Raw genomic sequence first — 19,443 nt, 5'->3', positions numbered from 1 at the left:
TTGTGTGCATTCGCTAAAGCTTACGGCTGCAGCAGTGCTCAGAGACCTGGGGGTGACGGCTTCCCTCTCAGAGGTGCCTGTGAGCCTCAGTACACGTGAGCTTGGCAAACAGAGCCTGTGACCCCCTTTCTCAACCTTACAAGAGAGATGGCAAACCTAACAGGCTACATGCCAGGAGGAGAAGGTGGTCTGGTCATACAGAAGAGGCGTGTGGCTCAAAATTAGGAGGCAAATCTCAATGTAGCCAGCAAGAAACTGCTAAGCAGAGCACTTAGCAGTGGCAAATGGCACACACTAAGAGTCTTCCCTCAGTTTTGTCCTCTGTCCTGGCTGTGATGGGACCGAGGGCTTTGCTTTCCTGCAATGCTCTTTACCAGTTTCTTTCTCCATCCTCATGGGTCTGTCACAGAACCATAGAACGGTTTCGGTTGAAGAGACCTTAAAGCTCATTCAGTTCCAGCCCTCCGCTATGGGCAGGGACACCTTCCACTAAACCAGGTTGCTCAAAGCCCCGTCCAACCCGGTCCCTGGGAGGCCCGCTGGGGGCCCCGGGGCCCGGGTCAGCCCCGGTCACCGCCCTCCGGGCCAGGGGGCCGGGGCAGGGGGCGGCCCGCCCCGCCTCCCGCGGACTTCCCGGCCGTGGCAGGGCGCTGTGGCCGCCGGCAGCGGCTCCCAGCCCGCCCCCTGCCCTCGGCTGCGGCTAGGGCTCAGGCCCACACCCCCCTCCTCTCGTTCCTGGCTCTGCTTGCTCTGTCGCGGCTGTCCGACTGATTTACCCGCTCCCCGCCTTTGTTCGGCGCCGTCACAGCGCCCCGGGCGGGACAGGGATCGGGCAGGACTCGGGCAGGCTCCCCCGGTGAGACCCTAAGCAGAGCCGATGTCCGCCGCGCCCGTCCGATCCCCGACGCTGCGGCCCCACAGGATGAAGAAAGACGAGTCGTTCCTGGGCAAGCTAGGCGGGACGCTGGCGAGGAAGAAGAAAGCCAAGGAGGGTGAGTCCGCCCTCGCGGCGCGGAGGGGCGACCGCGCACCCGGCCGGCGTGACTCGCTGCAGCTCTCTGTCCCGTCTCGTCCCGTCCCGTCCCGTCCCGTCCCTCCGCGGGGAGCCCGCGCTCTCTGCGCCGGCAGCGCCTGCGGCTCCGGGCGGAACGGGGCCTCGTCCGCCAGCCCGCCTCAGCCTGGCTGAGCCCGAAGAGGCGCGGGCGGCCCCTGGGGGGCGGTTGGCAGTGGAGTGCGAGGGCTGCAGCGAGGTATCCGTGCCTTGGGGGGGGGGTGTGCCGGGAGGTGCCAGAGGCTGGGCCTCGCCGCACGCCGGTGTGGGGTGTCCGGTCATGAGGCATGCTTCAGGAGGCTTGGCCGCTTCAACTGCCGCTTCCCTGCTCCGCTTTCATACCTCTGCCTGGAGCTGGGGACGGAACCCTGAACCCGCTGATGAATAAATTCCTGGTGACAAGGAGGCTGCGGGTGTTGTTTCTCTTCCAGTTGAGAGTTGAGGAAGCCACGAGGGAACGATTAAATCCACCTGTGTTTCATTCAAGGCCCACTTCATCCATAGGCTTTAAACTTTGCCAGGGTGCTTTTCATGACCAAAAGCAAAATCACCTAGCCCTCGAGGACCAGAATTTCACGTGGGCACGTTTGCACTGGGTATTTATTTGAGTTGTCACCACTGGTGCAAACCAGTGTTGGTCTCCCTCTTTGGTGTGGGTAGCCTGGAGAAGCTCCCTCAGCTTCAGTGAATGGGCACCCGTTCCATGTTGGGGTGCTCAGCCCCACTGGCACCCATCCCTGCTGCTGAGCAGGGCAGACGCCTTGGGCTGGCCTTCTGATGCGGGTGTGTGCACAAGGCATTCTCAGAGCAGCCCACTTGCACAGCAGGCTGTGCGGAGATAGCATTATTTAGTCCCAAGCAACAAGACTCATTTGTTGTTGTAGATAGGGAGGCAGTGTCTTGCCGCTAGACTTGATAAAGATGGTCCATCCCTGTATGCACAAAGTGTACCTTTCTCCTGAGTGCTGTCTCCTCCGAAGCGGATGTACTCTGTCCTCTTTGCCTTCCCAAACTGACCAGATACTGGCTTCTGTAGAGAAACTTTCGTCTGTGTTATCCCCAGTCTGCCGACAGGAAATCTTGGTGCCCTTGCTCTAAGATTTAATGCAATTTTGACTAACTGCCTCTTTAAAACTGGCCTTGGTTTTGTTTTGGTGTCCGCTGGGTATAGCATAGGGATGAAATTTGACTTCCAGCCTCCTTTCAGCTGGCTGTTGAATGAGCATGTTTCATCCTCATTGGGTGTTGCCAGCAGGGTAGCTTTTTAATATTTAAAAATAAAATATTTGGCCTCCAAACCTTGTGCAGGGAAATTGCTTCCCTTTCCTTCTAGCTGTTTTGGTGTAACCTACTGGTATTTCCTTTATCATCTATTTTTAATCACGTTTTGTGGTTTTGCTGAGGAGCAGCAGAAGCGGTCGTGCCTTCCTGATGATCTCATGTGCTTCTGAAGGAAGATGGTGGAGAAAGCTCATCTCCGACCACATGTTCCACAAGTGTGCATTTCATTTAATGATGGCTTCTAAGCTTAAACAGGTTGGCATTGTCCTTTCTTAAATGAGAAATGTGGTCATTGCTAGGTGATGGTTTTGGGGTGACTGCTTTCAGCAGGAGCCACCATCCTGTTTTGCTGAGTTTGCATGTTATTTTACCTACTCTGGTGGTCACAGCTCTTGGTGATGGAAGGGCCTGTTGTGGTTACTGCCTTCCCCACTTAGTGGGGAACCACTGCTGTGGCTGTAAAGCATGACAGTCATGCTTCTGTCAGTGTGATGGGGAGGAGACTAAAACATGTGATGGGGCTTTTAGTGTGAGTATTCCTTCCAGCCTGAAAATGTGAAGGAAGGAAGAATGTCTGCAAATGTGTGGAGCAACCCATTGGGTGTGACAGGCTGAGGTCCTCCTTGTAAGGGGAATCAGCTTATTACTCTTTACATTTCACACTTTCTCAGTGGGGTAGCTTCCAAATGCAGGCTCTCCAGACCATGGCTGTCAAACTGGAAGGGGCCAATGGCTAAGCTGTGGTGAGGCAGTGTGGTGAGGTCTGTGTCGGGAGAGAGAGGCAGGTCCATGGCTTGTGGGTAGGACCTGGGCAGCCACAAGAGCATATTTCAGGGCTAGAAACTACATCTCTGTATGTGAGTGTGAAGCAGAAGTAAATTGGAAACTTATGTGAGTGGCGTTCCCTGAGTTGATAGACTATATAGAAGCCATGTGGTCAACTTTTCCTGTGTGCTTGGGGGATTCCTTCCCTCCCTCTCTCCTTTCAGGCAGTTTTTGCTGGCTTTCTCTAAGGGGACCAGCAGAGGTCAGAGCGATCTTCCCGGAGTAAATGCTGCCCTCTCCACCAGCAGCTCTCCACAACAGCAAATGGAAATGCTGACTGTTGATTTGCCACAACCAAAAATCGGTCTTGCCTCGTCTGCCTCTAACGGCATGGAAAACAAGGAATCCGGAGGGTTCTTTATATGTACTCCTTGCTTCCACTGCCTCTCTTGTACTGTGTAAATACAGACCTGCTATCACAGCTGTATTCATGTAACCACCTTATCCTGGTCTGTGCAAGAGCTGTAATCCAGTTATATATATCCTTTTTGCCTTTGTGCACAACATCTGCACCACACAGCTCAAAGATCCTTATAATGATAGTGAAAAACTTTTCATTTGTTACTTACAGTTTTCTTCTTTTAATCATGGGTGGCAGCCATTTCATAAATGGCTACAATGTGGGGCTACCAACCCACAACAGTTAAGTACTTTAGATAACAGTTAAGCAACTAAATTTAAATTTATTTATTATTTCTAACACTGCAATCTAATTTTAGAGAGCCTATACTGGGAGAGGAGTGTTCATCAGGCTTGTCAAGGTGGCCAATGTAAGCTCATACCCTCACTTTGTTAAGGGAGGATAAATAAGGTTCCTAGGTGCACTGGTGATAGTCCCTGTGGCAGTATTTGAAGTATTTGCTGTATCATATAAACAACTTTTCTGCTGCTCTTGCTTTAGCAGTATGGAATGACACTGTTCTTTGTAAGTGAGTGCTGATAGGTGAGGTAGGGTTAAGACCTTAGGTCAAATTCATCTGTGTTTTAAGTCCAGTTCTACAGGTTTTAGGAAAACCTGTAGAAGGCTTCCAACTGAAGAAGCCTTTTCTACAGGAAAACCCGTAGAAAGGCTTCCAACTGAGGAAGCCTTTGAATTTCTACCGCAAACCCTGCTTTACACTGTTACACCTTGTGTTTATGTTTCTGAATTTTTATGGCTGAACTGACTTACTAGGCGGTCCTGACATAAAAGAAATAGCAGCCAGTGTTGTTCATGGGGAAGCTGTTTTTACCCTGGTTTCCTATGGAAGTATGGGGTGGGTGATCTCACTGTCTGTTTGGCTCCTCCCTTCCTCTTCCTTCCCAGGAATATTTTTAACAGTTTGGCTAAAAGTGCCCCTAAGGGAAAACTCCTAGTCTTAAGGATTATTAAATGACTACAGATTGTGTCAAAATGAGTCACCAATGAGTACAGAAAGACCTTAGTGGAGTCTCACAGCTGAAAAACCTGCAGATGAGCTCAACCCTCACATACTGCTAGAGACTTCACTTGGGAGGGATGCAGCCAGAGAAAGGACCTGACCATGGGGAGAGCACTGTATGGAGATGCACGTTCTTAATCTTACAATCAGTCATGACACACATCCTTAAAAAAACAGGATGTGTTAGTTCCAGTCCTGGTGTGACCACTTGGTTTTTACCCCTCACCCTGCTATTAGGCTATGTGGAAATCTGCAAAAATCTAAGTTTTCCTGTTCCTGTGACGTGGCTCTGTCATCCTATATCTTGGGCTTTCAAGATGTGCCACATTAGTAATGTGATTAATAAACTTATTGCACCTCTTCAGGAACTCCAGAATCCGCGTTAAATGCCTTAGGAAACTATTGGGATGCTGGCAAAGCCCACAGCAGGGCACAATTAGTAAGCTAGATGATCCCTTAGCTTGAGACCCTGTAAAAGAAATAGAAGATACCGTTTCAGATAGTGCTGTGTTTCATCTCCCTCTGTAAAAGAAACTTAAAAGAAAATCTCCCCTTTCCTGTCAGTCAGAGTGATGTCTTTGTACTGAAATAATGGAGGGGGTTTGCTGCAAGCTTTGCTTCAAGTCTACTTGCAAAGCTTTGCTTTCTTGTCCTCGTAACACACCACATGAAAGATCTGGGCAGCAGGTGTTTGGCTAAATAAACCTTCTATTATTCTATCTGTGCATGTGTGTGTTTATATATAGCCTATATGGAGGAGTCAGTGAGAGAAATACAACAGACTTAATTGCTTAGCGTTGTTTCCCTTGACACGATTTGGGGTGGGCATAGGGGTGAGGAAACAGCTCCAGATTTATTGTGCCTGATGAAATCAGTAGGAGGGGGAGAAAAGAGATATGACAGTGCTGCAGAGGGCAGAATTATTGCAACAGTAGCAGAGTAATATAAAGGTTTTACACATATCAAGGAAGTTAAAGTATTGATCTTGGGGCGTGTGCCTCAGCATGGCTGTGAAAAGTTTACTGTTGCATATGCCTGTGGGCTTGCCAGTTTGGTCAATAGTTTGGCAGATGCATGTTTCACTGAATGGCAAGGTTTTTCTGCCATAGATAGGTGGCAGTTGTTGGCTGTTTTGGAGAGGGAAAAGTTGGAGGGTGGGGGAGTGTCATCTGGCAAACCAGTGACAGTTCAGGGAAAGAAACTATCTCCTGAGTTGTCTCTGGTACCAGGATCCTTAGGCAAAGGTGCTGCATAAGCTGCCCATTTCTCACAGCTCTACACATGCTAAAACTCATCTCCAAATTGTTCAGGTGGGATTGATCTTGCTGCCTGATCCACTTCAGCTTTCTGGAGGGAAAAACATGAGGAAATAAGCTCAAAAGCAGAATTAAAATGGAGGAAACAGTTTCTTTATCATTCCTTTGAAACTGATGGGGCTGCTTGTGTGAGTAATTGCTCTCTGGAGGGAAAAGAGATTCAAAACCAGATCTACTTCATTGCCATTGTATTGATGAGCATATGTCAAGTCCGTAAGACATCCCCTTGAATGCAATAGGGTGGGAGAATTGGGCTTGCTTAGAAAATGGATCTCATCTTCCATTTGAATATGGTATACTGAAAACTGTTAAAATCTTTTTAATGCTGTCTGTTACGCAGTCTCCAGGGGTGTATCACTGTAAACAGGCTGCAGAAAATTGAACTCTGTGTGCTGTGCCTTTGCTTTACTTACTTTTTAGTGGCTGCCTGGGACTTCTAACAAGTATATTTAGCTTTAAAATGATGCTGACAGATGCCTATTTGATAGATCCTAAAAAGATGTAAGGTGGTAAGGCATTCTTAGCCCAATATTCATTCACCTTCCAGGGATCACTCATGTTGGTGGTATTATTCTTGCCCAGGATTTTTGTCACAGTCGCAACCATTCCTGACTATTGCAGACTGTGTTTCATTCTGGCTGTGCCCATATATCCTACTTTCTGAACTGGTGCTGGTGGAATAATTACTTTAACCTCTCTGTAGTGGAAGAGCTGGGGTTTGGCATCACTTGATGCCTAGAAAGCTCAGGATGGAGGTGTGCTACTGATGTGGTGCTTGCACTCTAGCTTTTGTCCTGAGGCACGTCTGCATTTCTGAATAGTGGGTGAAGTGCCAGTTAACTTGCAGAGTGCTGGCTAGGCTTGTGGTATTTCTTAACCCAACAGGAAACTTCATGAGCAAATCTGCCTCTCGCAGATCCATGAAGTGCTATATGGGATAAGCTTCAACTATATGCTTCTTACTGTCTCCTGACTTGATAATATATTTTTAAGACACTTCCTTTCAATAGACTGGTGTAGGAGCTAACCCCCAATCTAAGTTACTTTCCATGCTCTTAATACGCGGCAGTGAATTAGTCAGATGGAGAGACAAAGTGTGTAGGGTCTGATACTGTGGTGCTGGTTCACACAAATACATTTGCTGCAGTCTTAGAAGACAGTTGGCTAGGGAAGTGTGTTTGTGCATCATAATGGGCTATTGCTGCTGCAGTATCCATACGGAAGATGACTTAGGTGTTGGTTAAGCAGAATTACTTGCTTTTAAGAGAGGAATTTGCATATAATTTTATCAAAGCTGCATACTGTTGTGGATATGTGTATATATCCCTAGAAAGACTGTGCAGACATATGCAAATTCAGGTTTAATTTAATATTATTCTTACTACTAATTTAAGCAGAGAGAGACCTAAATTTCCAGTTGGAACCTGTGTAGCATAATTGCTGAGTTTCTCCTGTGGGGCTCAAGCGTACTTCTGACCGGGTCTGGTTTCAGTCTTGCTAGAGTAGTGCCTGTTTGGGTTCTGAAACTGTGTTGAATTTGGGCAAAAGCTGTACTGTGGTTATATTTTGCATCAATGTCGCAACCAAAATTACCTTCGCATGCACAGGAGTGATCCTTTTAATGGTGTCTTAAACCCCTTATTTTTCTCCTGTAACTGCAGCTAGGCTAGGATGGTTCCCCCAGTGCAGCTTTAGGCACAGTCTCTTGTTGAGACAATAGAGTTTTGAATTACAGCCTAAAAGTTTTCTTCCAGACGGGATGCGGCAAGATGTGTGAAATAGCTCTGTAGCTCTTCAGTTGTGGATTGAAAAAAGGGACTTGCTTTTACTTAAGAAAACCAGACATTTTAAAGCTGTTCTATTTTCAGAGTTGCATTCATTAACATAAGATTTATTGTAAGAACACTATTATGTTCCATCATAAAACCTTAGTGAGGTGGTTATCAATGTTTTTGATTTTCCAAAACAAGATTTTGAATTTCTTAAAAATACTAATTCAAGGATTTGGAAAGTGACATCTTTTCTTCTTGAAGTCTACACTTAACTTAAAAGCCATTGTTCGATGATACCTGTTTTCATTTCTTCTAAGGGATTATTAATGCTCACATCTTGGGAGAGACTTCCAGAAGCAGGCTTCTGGCTGTTTCTGTTTTGAGGAGCGTGTGTGTGACCCTGGTGAGACTGATGGATGGAGGGCTGCCTGTGGACCTGGGAGAAATAGGGGGAGCTGCAAAGTGACAACTTTATGCAAAGTCTGTGCAGATGCTCTGTGCTGAATGGTGTGAAGGGGGAGTTCTTGATTCCACTGGTGGATCTGTGCAGGGAGATCAGACGGTGATCTGCGATGCATTGTCATAAATACATCATACTGACTTAAGTACTTGTGTTTTTCAGAGTTGTGATATTTAGATCTCTTTATTATAACAAATGCATCCTACTGATTTACATGTCAGCAATACAGGAGGCCAGAAGATTTAGTACAGTTATGCATGTAACAGTATGTACTTCAAGAATTGTTATAGGCCAGCTGATCCAAAACCAGATGAAGCTCCTGGAGTCTTCCAGTGCACTGGATCATGCTTTGATGTTGGGAGATTTGGCAGATTAGCTGGCAAGCTCTTTCCATTGTGAAAGCGTGTCAGAATAACATATTACTCAGGAATCCAGAGCAATGTGGTCTGTTGCAAGACCATCATGAGGCAGTCTGCTAGTTGCAGGATTCAGTGTTTCAGCAGCTACAGGTTTGCTGTTCAACTGTGAAAGAATTTTAGTGTGTACACCTTGTGCATAAAAGTGTCATGGACACAGCTGAGAAGATTCTGGTTGTAGCTGTGGAAGGGCCAGTGTTGCTGGTACTTCAAAGCTGCTCATGAGGGATTCTGATGCCAAATTGCTGTTGGTTTTCAATGGAAGTCGAGTGTACAAATCTCTTGGGCATCATGAGAAATCTTGACCTGCAGATACGCACCCGAGAAGTTGTCTGTGTCAGGGTTTCTGGGATGTGATGGCTTGAAGGGGACGTACGATCATACAGAAACGCATGTATAGTAAAGAGAAGTTTTCTGCTATATATATATTATATATATATAAAAGAGGAGTTTTCTACTATATCTATATTCAATATCAATTGTGATCCTTGTCACCCTTGTTACTGCTGGTAACGTAGAAGGCTCTGTGCATGTGCCTTCCTAACCTTGGAGTCTTGTTTCCTTTCAGCGTTTTCAGTCTGTCTGTGTTCTTATTCCTGTGGGGCAAGGTTTTCACTTCAGCAGCAGGCTGAGGGCCAGCCCTCAAACTCCTCACAGTAATTTCAGGAGATGTGGAGGCTAGCAAAAAAGAAGGAAGGGAAACCTTGTTTCCCAAAGGTTTCTGCTTGCACTGACCTCTGCTCATTATAGCAGCTGTGACTTCAGCAAACCTCTAGGTTCTTTGAACTAACGTGATCTGGGTATTTTGTTGCAGAAGCCAGTGACTTGAAAGTCAGCCAGGTTGTTCCAGAGAAAGGTCTGTTCTATATCAGTTTCTGTATGTAACTGATGGCACAAGCTCTGTTCTGGTCAGCTGTCATGATGCCCAGGTGCTGTATTCTGAACAGCCTTCTGCTGGGAGGTATCTAGCAGTTCTTGTGTGAGTGACAGTGACCCCTTTTTTTGGGTGGGCTGATTATGGAGGGGAAGTGAGAACAGGAACCTCTGTGTTGCACAGCTAAGAGGTCAGTGGCCGAGTCGTCTCTCCAGGGTGAATCATATACTGCTCAGTACTCTCCTGTTGGCCAAGTAGAAGGCTGCAACCCCAAATTCATTACTTCTGTTGTGTATGTCTAGTTTAGCTGGAAAAGTATTATGGCTAGCATACGTGGTTACAGGGCTTTGTAATTTGAATCCAGTCAAGTCTTGCTCTGAAAACCAGATGTGAAGAGAACATGTACACCTGGCAGTGTGTACTGGCTGAGAGCAGTGGCTCTGTACTCCTTGGGCCCTTAAATCACTGTCACTTCCTTGTGGAGGAACATCTATCCACACAACAAAGCTTCTAATTATAAATCCTGTACACACGATTTGTTTCTGTGCATCCGCCACAGACCCCTCTCTGGAGCTCTTAAGCTGAAGAGGGGAAGCCATGGGATGGGATTCTGGTTTTGGGTTTGTTAGTGGTCAGCAACAGGATCTTTGGGAATTCAGTTTTGCCTCTTAGTGATTTTTTTTTCTGGAAATTAAAAAAGGCTGCTTTATGATCCCCAAGACCTGTCTGGTGATCATATATGAACTGTTGTAAAATATCTTTTCAATATATGCCCCATTTTGGTTATAAAACAAGCAAGCTGTTCTGCCTCCTGGAGTCCAGTTCCTTCTTTAGTACTTCTTTCATTGAGTGGTTGAACCATAAATCCACTGAAAAAAGAAATAGTGTGTTTTCCATTATAGCTGCCATATGGCCTTATTGTTAAGTTTTAATTAGCTGAGATGGCTGCATGCACAATTTATTCGGAGTAAGGAAGGAAAGTGTGAGAGCTGGATGAGGAGGAGAGCTATTCTGGTGTCCCTATAGAGGCATGGTGTCTTTTTTACTCTCTTTAAATAGAAAAATGTGTAATCCTCAGAAAGTGTCTTTTCCACTACGTCTGTTTGGCAGATGTATGCATGTGTGTTATTAAACAGATGCAGACACTTCTGTCATTTTAAAATAGAATAGTGGTGTTGTGCTCTGGCTTGCCTTGTTCAGCAGATGGATTTAGAGGCTTTGCAAAAATGACAGGATATTATGCAGAAATTGTAGAATATGAGAAAGTATCAGGGCATCTAGGCTTGCAGTTTCTGCTTAATATATCTTCCCTGGAGGACGGTTGTAAAATTGTCCCTTGGGATTATTGTTTGCCTTTTTCCCTGTGCATGGCTCCCAGTATTAGAGTAAATTGGTTCCACTGGAAAGTTAGACAGGCTGCAAGAAGCTAACACTGTAGATGTATCTTGGATCTGTTCTGAGTTTGGTCTGACAGGGATCTTGAATCTATAATTGAAACCATAGAATTGTTTAGGTTGGAAAAGACCTTTAAGATCAAGTCTGACCATTAACCCAGCACTGCCAAGTCCACCATTAAACCATGTCCCTAAGTGCCACATCTGCAGATCTTTTACATACCTCCAGGGATGGGGACTCAACCACTTCCCTGGGCAGCCTGTTCCAATGCTTGACAACCCTTTTAGGAAAAGAAGTTTTTCCTAATAGCCAATCTAAACCTCCCCTGGTGCAATTTGAGACCATTTCCTTTTGTCATACTGATTATTATTTGGGAGAAGAGACCAACATCCACCTCATTACAGTCTCCTTTCAGGTAGCTGTAGAGAATAATAAGGTCCCCCGGAGCCTTCTTTTCTCCAGAACCCCAGTTCCATCACTAGCTCCTCATACAGCTCATGCTCTAGACCCTTCACCAGCTTTGTTGCCCTACTCTCCTGCTCCAGCACCTCAATATCTCTCTTGTAGTGAGGGGCCCAGAACTGAACCAAACACAGTATTTGAGGAGCAGCCTCACCAGTGCAGAGTACAGGGGGATGATTGCTGCCCTGCCCCTGCTGCCCACACTGTTTCTGATACAGGCCAGGATGCCATTGGCCTCCTGGACACAATCTGGCTCACATGCAGCTCTGTCAATCAGCACTCCCAGGTCCTTTTCCCCCAAGCTGCTTTCCAGCTACTCTTCCCCAAGCCTATAGCATTGCATGGGGTTGTTGTGACCCAAATGCAGGACATGACACTTTGCCTTGTTGAACCTAATGCTACTGGCCACAACCTATTGATCCAGCCTATCCAGATCCCTCTGTAGAATCTTCCTTCCCTCCAGCAGATCAACGCTTCCACCCAACTTGATGTCATCTGCAAACTTGCCGAGGGTGCACATGATCCCATCATCCACATCATTGATAAATATATTAAACAGAACTGTCCCCAGTACTGAGCCCTGGGGAACACCACTTGTGACTGGCTGCCAACTGGAGTTAACTCCATTCACCACCACTCTTTGGGCTTGGCCATCCAGCCAGTTTTTAACCAAGGGACGAGTACACCCATCCAAGCCAGGAGCAGCCAGTTTCTCCAGGAGAGTGCTGGGGGATACAGTGTTAAAGACTTTATTAGCACGTACAGCCTTTCCCTTATCCATCTTGTCATAGAAGGAGATCAGGTTAATTAAGCAGGACCTGCATTTCAGAAACCCATGCTGACTGGGCCTCATACCTGGTTTTCCTGTATGTGCCATGTGACAGCACTCAAGATGCTCCATAGCCTCCTTCAGCACCAGGGTCAGGCTGATACGCCTGTAGTTCCCTGGATCCTTCCTCTGTCCCTTCTTGTAGATGGGCACCACATTTGCTAATTTCCAGTCAACTGGGACCTCCCTGGTTAGCCATGACTGCTGAGAAGTGATTGAAAGTGGCTTGGCAGGCATTTGTTGTGGTTTAAGCACAGCCGGTAACTCAGAACCGTGCAGCTGCTTGCTCACACCATCCCCGTCCGTCTGTGTCCGTGTCGTTTCCCCCCCCCCCCCCCTTCCTCCCTGGCTCCCAGGGGGATGGGGAGGAGGATTGAAAGAATGTAACTCCCACGGGTTGAGATAAGAACAGTCCAGTAACTAAGGTATAACACAAATCACTGCTGCTATCATCAGTAATAATAATGATAAGGGAAATAACAAGGGGGGAGAAAAGAACCATTCACCACCCACCGACTGATACCCAGCCTGACCCGAGCAGCAATCTGGGCCTTCCAGGTAACTGCCCCCTGTTTATATACTGGGCATGACGTGCTGTGGTATGGAATAACCCTTTGGCTAGTTTGGATCAAGTGTCCTGTCTCTGCTCCCTCGTGGCTTCCCCTCCTCCCTGGCAGAGCATGAGACTCAGAAAGTCCTTGGTCAGAGTAAACATTACTGAGCAACAGCTAAAAACATTGGTGTTATCAGCGCTGTTCCTAGGCTGAAAGTCAAAAACACAGCACTGCACCAGCTACTAAGAAGGAGAAAAATGGCTGCTACTGCTGAACCCAGGACAGCATTTATACAGTCAGCACCATTGTGTGGATTGCATCCTGCCCCATAGGCTTGTGTGTGTCTAAGCGGTGTAGCAGGTCATTAACTGTTTCCTCTTGAATTATGGGGGCTTCATTCTGCTCCTCATTCCTGTCTTCCAGCTCACAGGCTGGGTACCCAGAGAAGAGCTGGTTTTATTGTTAAAGACTGAGGCAAAGAAGGTGTTACATATCTCAGCCTTATCCTCCTCCTTTGTCACTATGTTTCTCCTGCATCCAGTAAAGGATGGAGATTCTCCTTAGCCCATGTTTTGTTGCTAATGTATTTCTAGAAACATTTTTTATTGTCTTCTATGCCAGTAGCCAGATTAAGTTCTAGTTGGGCTTTGACTTTTCTAATTTTCTCCCTGCATAACTTCATGACATCCTTGTAGTCCTCCTGAGTTGCCTGCCCCTTCTTCCAAAGGCCATAAACTCTCTTTTTTTTTTCCTGAGTTCCAGTCAAAGCTCTCTGTTCAGCCAGGCTGGTGTTCTTCCCCGTTGGCTCATCTTTCAACACATGGGGATGTCCTTCTCCTCCACCTCTAAAACCTCCTTCTTGAAGAATGCTCAGCCTTGCTGGTCTCCTTTGCCCTTCAGTAGTGTCCCCCAAGGGACTCTGTCAGACAGGCTTCTAAACAGGCCGAAGTCTGCTCTCTGGAAGTCCAAAGTAGCAGTTCTGCTGACGCTCCTCTTACTTCTCCAATAATCTAAATCTCTTAGTATGGCATTATTGCTGTGCCCAAGATGGCCTCCAGACCCACGGGTACTTCTCTGTTCACAAAGAACATGTCCTGCAGGGCTCCTTCCCTAGTTGGCTCCCTCGCCAGCTGTGACAGGAAGTTAACTTCCATGGACTTCAGGAAACTCACAGACTGTTTCCTCTCTGCTGTATTGTATTTCCATCAGACATCTGCTAAGTTGAAGTCCCCCATGAGAACGAGGGTTAGGTATCATGAAACTTCTCCCAGCTGCTTGTAGAGTATTTTGTCTGCCTCTTCATCCTGGTTGGGTAGTCTGTAACCGACTCCTACTGTGTTATCTGCCTTGTTGGCCTTCCCCTTGATACTTACCCATAAACAGTCATTGATCATAACAGTCATTGATCTCTAGACCATCAAAAGACTCCCTAGCATACAGGACTACCCCGCCACCTCTCCTTCCTTGCCTGTCATAGAATCATAGAATCGTTAGGGTTGGAAAGGACCTTAAGATCATCTAGTTCCAGCCCTCCTGCCGTGGGCAGGGACACCTAACGCTAAATCATATCATCCCTTCTGAAGGGTTCGTAGCTATCCATTGTAGCACTCCGGTTGTGCAAGTTATCCCATTATGTTTCTGTGATGGCAGCTCTGTCATAGTTTTCCTGCTGCGAAATGGCTACCAGCTCCTCCTGGCTGTTTCCCATGCTTATGTGCATTGGTGTAGATGCACTTTGGTTGGGCTGTTGATCCTGCTATCTTCTGGGGAGAAGAAGCCCTAATTTCTACCTAGAATCATAGAATAGTTTGGGTTGGAAAGGACTTTAAGATCATCTAGTTCCAATGCCCCTGCTGTGGGCAGGGTCACCTCCCACTAGGCCAGGTTGCTCAAGGCCTGGTAACCACTCTTATGACATGACCACTTTCAGTTGCTTCTATGGTTTCTAACACAACAATAGCCCTTATGTCTTTGCTGTTGCTTGGATCTCCATCCCCTACCTCCACTGAGACATCAGACTGAAGGACTTTGCTAGCACAATGTCCATTAAACATTGGTGTGCTGCCCCAAGGTTTTCTCTGCCCAGCCTGGTTTTATCCCTTCCCCTCTTTCAAATGTAATATAAAGTTCTTTAATGAGTCCTGCTAACTGCAGCACTGCAGGTATAGCTGCATTAGCACAGTGACGGGCCATAGTTTAAATTATCACTTTGGATCCTCAGTATCATTTGGCTTTGTATCAGTTAGTTTAAAAAGCTAACCTGTGGTGGCTGTTGCTCTGCTGACATCAGTATTAAGAGCAATAAGAAGGCTAGGGAGCTATTCTTGACCAAGCCGTGACCCTGACATTTAAGGTGTTTGTTTTATACTGTCTTTCCAACTGTTTATTTCTGATCCCTTAATTTCTGTTATTTGTATGTTAACAAGCAGATCACAGATACTAACATTTGCCAAGCTAGTTCAGCACCTGGTTAAAAAGCCTTTTTCTGTCGGCTCTTTAACCAACAGGGAACACATGTGGATTTTCTTTTTCGTGGGTAAACTGGTAAAACAAATTGTAATTTTTAGCGAGATATTTTTCTTACCATGTGTGACATTACGTGCAGATGCCATACTGCCCACAATCGTGGTAGAAAGCATCCTCACTGGGTGCGTTCATTTGTTAAACAAATGTGCTGTTGATCCAGTGGTTGGTAAAGGGTTTCTCCAAGAATGGAAATAAAATTAACTTGAAACCAGGAAATTCTACTTTCATACGGAATGTTCCAGGGAGGCTGAGTAATTTGGTGCTTCGCACCATATCTGGCCACATGATTCTGTGGAGCCGTACTGGGATTGTGGAGGATTTCATATCTATTACATTGGAAGAGTACAAATGGAGTAACTAATCCCTGTGCAAAAAAAGGGGGAAAAGATCCTCACTGCTGCTTATGGTGCAGCTTATGGTGCTGCTCTTATGCCCTTTGCCTGTTGTGATGTGTCCTGTGTAACATCTGCATTGATGACCTGGAGGGGGTGATGGAGTGCATTTTCGTACAGTATGCAAGTGACACTTGAGGGCAAGGGGATATAGACAGGCAGGAGAAATGGGCTGACAGGAGCCTTCTGAAATCCAGCAAGAAAAAGTGAGAAGTCCTGCACTCAGGAAAGAAGAGCCCTCTGCAATGATACAGGATGGAGACTGCCTGTCTGGGAGGCAGGTCTGCTGAAAAAGGCCCTGGGGGCCCTGGCGGGCAGTGAGCTGACAACTGCCAGTAGTGTGCCATTGCTGTGAAGAAGACCAACTGGGCTGTTGGGCTGGATAACAGGTGCACAGCCAGTAGATTGTGAAAAGTGATAATCCCCTTCTACTCGGCACTCCTTATATCCCAACTGATGCACTGTCTTCAGTTTGGGGGTCCTAAGTACAGCAAAGACATGGCTAAACTGGAACACATTTAGCAATGGGCCGGATCTGTGAGGAGAGCTGACAGATCTGAGTTGCTTATCTTATGGAAGAGACTGCTTCAGGGAGATCTTTAATAAGCAGTCTGCTGATACATATGAGGAGATTATTGAGAAGGTGGAGCCAGGTTCTTTAGCATCGTGCATAGTAGAGGAGAAACAACAAGTATAAACTGAAAGATAGGAAGTTCAGTCTGGGCAAAGGGAGAAACCTTTCCATGCTGGGCACTATGAAGCAGTGGGACAGGAGGCCTGGAGAGATTGTGCAGCCTCCATTCTTGGGGGTCTTAAGACAAGGCATGATAAAGCCCTAAGCAACCTGGTCTGATCTGAGAGCTGACCCTGCTTTGAGGAGGAGGTTCAGCTAGAGATCTCCTGCGGTCCTTTCCACCCTGTATTAACAAATTATCTTACATGGCTCCCTGGCAGCTTAGACTCTTCAAAGGCTGGAATAAGGACATTTCTGAAACAGCATGAAGTTTGTGGTTTAATGATTTATGAGCATGTGAATACAAGGGTGTGCAGTGGAACTGCGCTTGTCATCAGAGTCCTTTTACAGACTGTGAACTCAAGTACTAGCAAAAGAACAATTATTTTTTTTCCTGCCTTTTTTGCCTGTCTAACCTTTTAGTGAGGAGAAAAGCATGGATTTCACTGGGTGGCCACTGCTATGGCTGCTGCTTTAGTGAGAATGAGTTGAAGAGGTTGTGTAGTTAAAAAGCTATTTGGGGATCGACCGGAAGCTGAGCTTGAAAGTTTTGAGATGTCTAGCCCCCCTGAAACACCACCTTGTCTAGGTCATAGGACCTGGTATATGCAAAGGCTTTAAAAGAGACCACAAAAAGCTAGAACTTCATATCATGTAAAACTTTGGCGTGTTGACTAAGTAAGCATAGTAGTAGCTGCAGGTCTTTCTGGTACGTGGTGAAACGTGACATTTTCTTGTGCTTTGGAAGTGTTTTGATTTGATTCTTGGGCTGGCTGTTGTTTTATGATTGTGTTTTGTTATCCCTTGAGGGCTGTGTTTGGGAGACTGGACTGGAATAGCAGTCAGAGGCCTGGGCGCCACTCTTCCTAAATGGTCTTCAGCAGTTCCGTTAGGACATGGTGGTGCCTATTTCTTACTTAAACCTGGCAGAGTTATACATCCGAATGCTTTTATGGCAGCTGCTACCTTCACTGTACCTTCCCCTTCCGCTGTGGACTGGCTTTTATCTGACCATGGACTATGAGTTCCAGACTTTCTCTTACAGTGAGGTCTGTAGTGCTTATTACTGAAGTGCTTGTCTTGGCAGGCTCCTTTGGTGCTCAAAGCAACAAGTAAAATAATTTTCCACATATGACTTGTTTGGAAACCACTGAGAAAAATTCTTCATAATTTGCATCGTCTGCTTGTATAGTGAGATATTTCAGTTCACTTTCAATAGACTGCTTTACTGCCCTGGATGCAGGTAGGACACAGGAAAGATAGAGCTGGGCACAAGCAACCTCAGTATATGGTACTCTGAAAATTGTGTGTTGAGTGTTTAGGTTAAAGCTCCTAGTCTGGAACTTGTCCCTCCACTGGTCCTGTGCTCTGTTGAACTGAAAACTAGTATTTATTAGCAAACCCTCAACATGTGTGTTACAAATACAGTTGCTATAGAGGAGTGTTTTTCAAGGGTTTCCTTGTTTTTGTAGGTGACATTTGGGCAACTCCAGCAATTAGGCATGTGCACTTTTTGTGGTTTGCAGGATCATTTATCTTGGCTTATTCTTTCTGTAGAGTCATGTTGCACAAGCAAAAGAGTTGCTTTTTCGGAATTGCAAGTCATAGCTCCTTTCCATTTGTGGGAGCTCTGTACTGTCAGCTGGAGAAGACGGTGTCTGTTACTTCTTGTGCTCACCTGCCATCACTGCCTTCAGAAGTGAGTCTGTTACTCTATACTTCTCTTGACATGTTCAGAAGAACAAGCAACATCAAATGTTTTCATTACATGTTTACACAGTAGACTGCATCTTTCTTTTCTGCCTTGCAGAACTTATTTTGAAGGATTCCTAGTTAAGTATTGCTAAGTGGATGTCAGACCTGTTGCAGAAGGAGACTAAAACAGATGGGGAGCAAATGCTGCAGATGAATTCTGGTCTGGTTCTTTGGTAGCTGTGAGGCTTGAATGGGATTAGTGTGGCTGCTGGAAAGAAGGCCTGAATGTTAAATACAATTGCTCTGTGTTAGTACTGTGGTCTCACCTTGGCTTTTATCACTGTTTATGCCCAGGCAGCTGTGGGTCAGCTGTGGCTTTGTCAGTTGATATCAGAGCCAGCTCGATACCACAGGGGTAGTCTATCTGTTGAGTTATTCTAGCAGCATAACTGCTTTGCTGGCTGTTGTATTGTCCATGGATGACTGATCAAGGTCAGGCTGCCCAGGGTAACAGTGTCTGGGTGAGGACAGGATCCTTCCTCTTCCTTGGCAGCTCCAGCACTGTACTCTAAAGGACCTGGAGCAGAAAACTGGTTCAGCACATAGTAGCTTGCTTTTTGCAGGGTTTGGTTTCTTGCTGAATTGAACCCACGTAACTGGCTAAAGGCCTCTCTGCTTAGTAATTAGAGTCTCATTTTGTTTGGTTTGGTGTTCAGTTGCCAGTGCTGATCGCTCTGCTTAGTAATTACAAGAGTCTCATTTTGTTTGGTTTGGTGTTCAGTTGCCAATGCTGGTGATGTTGACAGCTACTCGCGGCTGCTGCGGTCTGTTAGTGCTCCTCTCTCCCAAGCTGCTGCATCTCTGCCTGTTCCCATTCTGCACCAGTGCACCCCTGCTTTTATCAGGAAGGCTTGTACATGTGCCTGCGTTGGCCAGGTCAGCTGTAGCCACATGGATCATAGAATCACAGAATCGTTAGGGTTGGAAAGGACCTTAACATCATCTAGTTCCAACCCCCCTGCCGTGGGCAGGGACACCTTACGCTAAATCATATCACCCAAGGCCTCGTCCAACCTGGTCTTGAACAGTGCCAGGGATGGAGCATTCACAACCTCCCTGGGCAACCTATTCCAGTGCCTCACCACCCTAACAGGAAAGAATTTCCTTATATCCAAACTAAACTTCCCCTGTTTAAGTTTTAACCCGTTACCCCTTGTCCTGTCACTACAGTCTCTAATGAAGAGTCCCTCCCCAGCATCCCTATAGGCTCCCTCAGATACTGGAAGGCTGCTATGAGGTCTCCATGCAGCCTTCTCCAGGCTGAACAGCCCCAACTTCCTCAGCCTGTCTTCATACAGGAGGTGCTCCAGTCCCCTGATCATCCTCGTGGCCCTTCTCTGGACTTGTTCCAACAGTTCCATGTCCTTTTTATATCGAGGAC

At 46.4% G+C, this 19,443-nt stretch overlaps 1 protein-coding gene across 2 annotated transcripts in view; it reads left to right on the top strand.

The window, feature by feature from the left end:
• Positions 1-605: 605 nt before the first annotated feature.
• The window catches only part of PARVB (parvin beta), a 70,386-nt gene continuing 51,548 nt past the window's right edge, over positions 606-19,443 (top strand). Inside the window, exon 1 of one of the 2 annotated variants that reach the window (XM_061472059.1) lies at positions 606-992. In XM_061472059.1, the coding sequence (XP_061328043.1) occupies positions 878-992 (115 nt within the window). In that variant the 5' untranslated portion in view covers positions 606-877. Of the gene's footprint in view, positions 993-17,907; positions 18,007-19,443 lie in introns of those variants that run through there. The other variant, XM_061472061.1, reaches the window with a different exon arrangement.

This window comes from Pezoporus flaviventris, unplaced genomic scaffold (genome assembly GCF_033815535.1).
Source record: "Pezoporus flaviventris isolate CSIRO_AGI_PZ_B2104156 unplaced genomic scaffold, CSIRO_AGI_Pfla_v1 ptg000070l, whole genome shotgun sequence".
NCBI lineage: Eukaryota > Metazoa > Chordata > Aves > Psittaciformes > Psittacidae > Pezoporus > Pezoporus flaviventris.
Note: the sequence above shows the minus strand (reverse complement) of the source record. Positions and strands in the feature narration are given on the sequence as shown.